General features: G+C 43.1%; 1 protein-coding gene across 2 annotated transcripts; it reads left to right on the top strand.

Moving 5' to 3' along the window:
• The first annotated feature begins 475 nt into the window (after nucleotides 1-475).
• LOC147881554 (uncharacterized) lies at nucleotides 476-2,488 on the top strand. Of its 2 annotated transcripts, none has more exons than XM_087369837.1 (2): nucleotides 476-2,021; nucleotides 2,131-2,488. In XM_087369837.1, exon 1 carries the CDS (start codon nucleotides 1,144-1,146, stop codon nucleotides 2,014-2,016), a length of 873 nt encoding a protein of 290 aa, XP_087225963.1. In that variant the 5' UTR covers nucleotides 476-1,143; the 3' UTR covers nucleotides 2,017-2,021; nucleotides 2,131-2,488. The 2 variants fall into 2 exon arrangements, with proteins under 2 accessions (XP_087225963.1, XP_087225962.1); XM_087369836.1 differs by having other exon boundaries at nucleotides 478-2,021; nucleotides 2,134-2,488.
• Nucleotides 2,489-5,673: the final 3,185 nt, after the last annotated feature.

The raw sequence follows: 5,673 nt of genomic DNA, 5'->3' as shown, positions 1-5,673 counted from the left end.
CGCCCTCACTTAAGTATTCAAGGCTGTCACCTACCAGTCCTGTAAAATTCGTCACGATATGCTATCGCCCAGCAACTACGTTTGTATCTATAGGCGTGGCAATGTTCAACACCATGCTCTGGTGACCTGTCTTTCTCTTGCTCTGGTGATTTGTCTCTCTCATAGAGTTTTATTTGAGAAGCCATTTGTGGTTGCTGAAAGTTGGGTCCTCTAATGGATGTGGTTCTGTAAAAGGTTCGTCCTTGCTGAGAACTGGGTCCTCTTCCCGTCTCGGCTTGCGTATGGTATAGTATATCCGTTTGTAAAAGGTTCGTCCTTGCTAAGAACTGGGTCCCCTGTCCGTCTCGGCTTACCTATGGTATAGTTTATCCGTTCGTAATAAGATGCAATGTGCAGCTTGAATCAAGATTTAACGTCACAATGATATCCGTGACAGATACAAACAAGCAATGGCGAAGATCAGGCTAGTTTATACATATATATATATATATATATATATATGTATGTGCATTTATATATGGTGTAGGATCTGTGACTTTACTGCAGCTGCCCAACAGAGGTTTCGGTCAAGGAGAGATAGTCGGAGGCAGGGAGATACCTTCAAAATATCTTAGAGCTCTTCAGGAGTGGACGCAGTCGAGCGTGGGTACTATGACTTTTCGTGGCTCCTCTCAGAACGCACAGAGGTTATGACAGATATTTTGTGGAATGACTGCAAGTGTTATGTAAAATCCATTGAGTTTGTCTCACAGTCTCCTTGGGAGCACCAACAAATGCTCCTACGGAAGAGAAGGCGATCCGAGTGCGCGGGCTCATTGCCTTCAATCGAATGGAGCTATCGGGTAAGCTAGGTCCTGACTTGTTGCGGTCCATCAGACTGCAATCGTGTTCATGATTCCATTGCTTTTCACCTGGACAGCACTAGAGTCGTGTTGATGAGCAGGAGAAAGAAGCTCATCCTTAATTTTTAAGGAGTCGCGAGTGCTGAGGTCCGTGACTCTTGCTCTCATGAAGTCGCGTGCATTCCGGGCACTGTGTAGCAATGAGCGCCATCAAATGTCACTATGAAGTGGGTACAGGGTGTCGCCTCACATAGTTTAAGATTGCTCTCAGCAGATAAGAAGATCCATTGCATTTCAATCGATGGAGAGCGTTGAAGTGCTACATCTTGTATTCTCTCGTCTCGACGGCCGTGAATTAGCATTGGCCTGCTGCTGCAACAAACTATGGCGCGACGTCGGAAGCAGCGATCATTTGTGGAAGTCTCTTTGTCGAGAGGCGTGGCCTGGCTGCGAGAAGGTAAATGCGCAAAAGGTGATCCGAGCTATGGGAGGCTTCCGAGTCTTCTTCATGCGCAGGGCTTCAGTGATGAGTTGCCCCGCGAAGCAGTTGCCACCCAGGCCATGGTTGCGCTTGGATCACCTCACATTCTTCGTCGACTTGACATACAAGGGTAGTCCAGTCATCTCAGAAGCTCTCCCTGGAAGAGTAATCGGGCAAGCGCCGTGTTTCGGCGTGCGGATCGACCCTAGTGTGATGACGGATGCGGTGCTCCCGAGGCAGGCCCTCACACCGTTGTTCTATCAAGGCCAGCTCTACTATGAAAAGCCATTTCAAGTGGTACACGCCTCCGAGTACTGGCTGAACTGGAGCGTGGTAAGAAGCACCGACAGCAAAATGGCGTGCCTCTTGCACACTGCTCCAGTTACCGACGGGGAACTACCGTGGGAGCAAGACGGAGAGGATGAGGGAGACGAGTTTTGCTTACCGCTGCTCTTCCAGACGGAGCTGGTCGGAGGAGAAGCGAATTGTGGTTCTTCTTCTGGGCTGTTGAAGCGGTCACCAATGTTGGCATTTGCTTGTCTCGACTGCAGGCCTGTGTGGGGCGACAGCTTGAGCCAGCCCATGCATTTCAGGCTGGTGGAGCTACAGCTGGGAATCTGGAAGCGCAGCGAAAGCTTTGCTCCTCCACTGGACAGCGTCATGTTAGCTCTGCAGCAGTTGGATTGGAAATGAACAAGGTCTCTTCTTCAACTAGCATTTCTTTAACCAGCTCGCTTCGTCCTTTACTGCAACTTTGAACTTGTTTAAATTAAGTACCCTTCAGTCTTTTTCGTCCTCTTTATGTAGCAGAGAACGGCGGGCTTGATCGGTTCACAGTGTTATTCGCGAAATATGATGGTGAATTATGCTACCTGCAAACCAGATATTATGGTGGTGAATTTCTTTCGGCTCTTGTATTAAGGTGACAGAAAGATTGATTTTCTATCACGATCGTGGATGAAGAATGAGGTGTGCACGCACAGAGTCCCTACCACAGAGACACAGAGAGAGAGAGAGAGAGACAGAGAGAGAGAATTGGAGATACAGGCAGCTTAGAGACAGAGAAACAGATGGGTTTTATAATGATCCAAAATTCGGCATTCCTCATCTTAGCTTCAGATAGCCTAGTACGAATCGATTCTTATCACCTGAGTTCCGCTGTCTTATTGTCAAGTAAAGCTCATCTAGCTGGTTTGATAGTGTCAATTTTTCTTTGCAATGTCGTAACTTCCCATGTTTTAAGCATTCCCAATGACGTACTAGATCCCTCTTGGCCATTTAGACTAAAGGGTAGTGCTACTTTTCAAGTAACCCTCAGCTCTTTAGTTCTAATTCTAGCTTTTGTCACAGTTGTCACCGTGGGAGAAACTCAGTACAAAGAACTTTGTATAAACGAATGCTCAATTGTGTGAAGGTTTGAGAGCACGATTTTGTTATGTGGTCTACTACCATTGTTGGGCACTAATGACATCGGTAAGGATATCAAAGAAGGTGCTATTGATTATTGAGTTAATGGTTTTTAACTTTATGGGTGACTGTCGTCAGGTTGAAACTGCACTATTTTGTGCTTAAAGGTGATGACTTTCGGCATAACTGAGAGATGATGACTTTTGACATGGTCCTCTCTCTCTCTCTCTCTATATATATATATATATGGCCGTGGGATGAGGTGAAATGTTTAAACACTCTCTCTCTCTCTCTATATATATATATGGCAGTGGGATTAGGTGAAATGTTTAAGAAAATCCTTTTGATAGATAGTACGACACCCTTCTTTTGTTCATAATAGCAGGGATTTTGAAAATGACCATTTATGTTACAACATTGAAGCCAATTAGAGTTTCCCAGGTTAACTTGATAAAACTTGTGCGTTAGAATCATGTAGCCTTATCACAGGCCTGTGGGGTAATAGTGGTTTTGATAAAAACATGTCTCTATCTCTCTCTCCATCTATAATATATTAAGGATGCGGATCAGTTAGTACCATGGAATCAATAATGGCCCTCTCTCTCTCCATCTATAATATATTAAGGATGCTGATCAGTTAGTACCATGGAATCAATATGGGCCATTAGATTTAAATGGATGCCCTTGGATGCAAATTAGTTATTGACACGTTCTCTATTAAGGAAGCGTGTCGATTGGCTTTTTACAAACAGAGAGTATGTTCTCTTCAAAAAAAAGAAAGTTACCTTGCTTATTACTCATCGCTTGTTTGAACCTCAATCCTTGGAAGGGAAAAGGGGAAACATAGATATAGAGGAAGAGTAAGCACACAGAGCCTCTGGGGTTGCATTGGATATAGATTGATCCTTGACACTAAGAGATGAGAAAGAGAGAGGCTGGGACTCTTGATTTTTTGATCTATCAGTCGCATGAAATAAAAATAAAGAACAATTTGACATTTGTACCTTCATGGAAAATAAGCATTTTGTAGTGGTTTATATAGGCTTTGATATAGCGACCTTTGTACCCTAGTTCTATACCCAATTGAGAAGCTTTCACATTATTCATTCTGGAGAGCTTGTTAGCATCTCTTAAATGTCTTCTTTGTGATGCATTGAGTTCAGGCACCTGGTCATCATCGCCATGGGTTTTTGGTATCGGCGATACACCCTTCTCTTTTATATTATCATGTACATTCCTCTATCTTAGTTGGTCTGCAGGAGGAAGCTTTCTTGTTTTGTATTCCCTTATTGACCATTCATCACTTTGCCTCTCTCTATTCATAACGAACTTTTTGGACCTTGATTAAGTGAGTTGCAAAAGAGAGAGGCAAAGTTCATTACGTAGAGAGATAGGAGGAGAGCTAGGGACATAGGATGAGAGAACAGTCCGTTCGAATTAGAAGAGGAACTGGTTTCTTGTGATGAGAGTGGGAGAGAAAGAAGGAGTCTTACTTGCAGCTTCCTTACATTCACAATGGGGGAATATACACAAAGGGAGGTTGAAAACAGTTTTTCTCTTCTTAGTTGTGAAAGCCAAAAAACTTAGTACAAAAAAATAGGTGAATCTTATATGTGGGTCTCAAACCAAACTCAGCTAACTAAGGTGGCACACTAACTGAGCCACTAACTAGAGTATGTAAAGATAGTTATCATCCAGCTATTATTTATGGGCGATGTACCAATCGCATCTATAGCTTACAAGTCGGTGACAAATGCACAATGGTTAACCTAGCATATCACGAATGGAGCTCGATATCTCAACACTCTCCCTTGAGCTTAGTCCCAATTCTTGTACACCAAGTAACTGAGCCACTAACTAGAGTACATAAAGATAAATGTCATCCAACTATTATTCATGGGCGATGTACCAACTGCATCTACAGCTAACAAGTCAGCGACATAAATGCACAACGGTCACCTTGGCATATCACGTATGGAGCTCTATATTGCAACACTCTCCATCGTGCTCAATCCCAATTCTTGCACACCAAGTAGGTCTCTAAACTTGCGCAGCTTCTTTGTACCCAATGCCTTCGTGAATATGTAAGCTACCTGATTCTCTGTGCTGATATAAACTAGATCAATAAAACTTACTAGAATCTTCTCTCGCACATAGTGATAATGCACCTCAATGTGCCTTGTTTTAGCATGATAGATTGGGTTATTTGTCGATTGTATACTGTCCATATTGTCACAATAAATGACAACTGGACCATTTGTAGACTGATGCATATCATAAAGTAGCTTATGCAACCAAGCTACCTCACATGCAACCATTGCTGTATCCCTGTACTCAACCTTTGTGCTCAACCAGGTAACTACAGGTTGTTTCTTGCTACTCCAAGTGATTGCAGCAGTCCCAAAAGAGAACACATCCACTGGTAGATCGTCTATCAGAAATATTACTAGCCCAATCAGCATCAGTGAATCCATGCAACCGTAATTGAACCCCCGTCTCATAAAATAGTCCATACTGCAATGTGGACTTCACATACCTCAGTATGCATCTAGTTGCATCCAAATGCAGTTTCCTTAGAGCCTGCATAAACTGACTTATCAAATCAACACCATAGCTCAAATCTGGTCTGGTAATAGTCATATAAATTAAACTTCCTACTATGCATCTGTACAGAGTAGGGTCTTCCAGAAGCTCACGTGCATCTGCGCTCAGCTTCACATTTTGCTTCAAAGAAACTGAAATAGGCTTACAGCTTGTCATCCCATATTTGGACAGCATGTTCAATCCATACTGCCTCCGCAAGATTCATATCCCACTTGTGGATTTAGTCACCTTAATGCCCAAGAAGTAACTCAGCTCTCCCAAATCCTTCATCTCAAACTTCTGCTTCAATAGCATTTTCACATGAAGGATATCTTCATTACTATCACCTGTGATGATCAA

This window comes from Dipteris shenzhenensis, chromosome 31 (assembly GCF_047967505.1).
Source record: "Dipteris shenzhenensis isolate YYH24624 ecotype China chromosome 31, Dip_SZ_1.0, whole genome shotgun sequence".
NCBI classification, from domain to species: Eukaryota; Viridiplantae; Streptophyta; class Polypodiopsida; order Gleicheniales; family Dipteridaceae; genus Dipteris; species Dipteris shenzhenensis.
The sequence above is the reverse complement of the archived record's forward strand: the minus strand, read 5'-3'. Positions and strand labels throughout refer to the sequence as shown.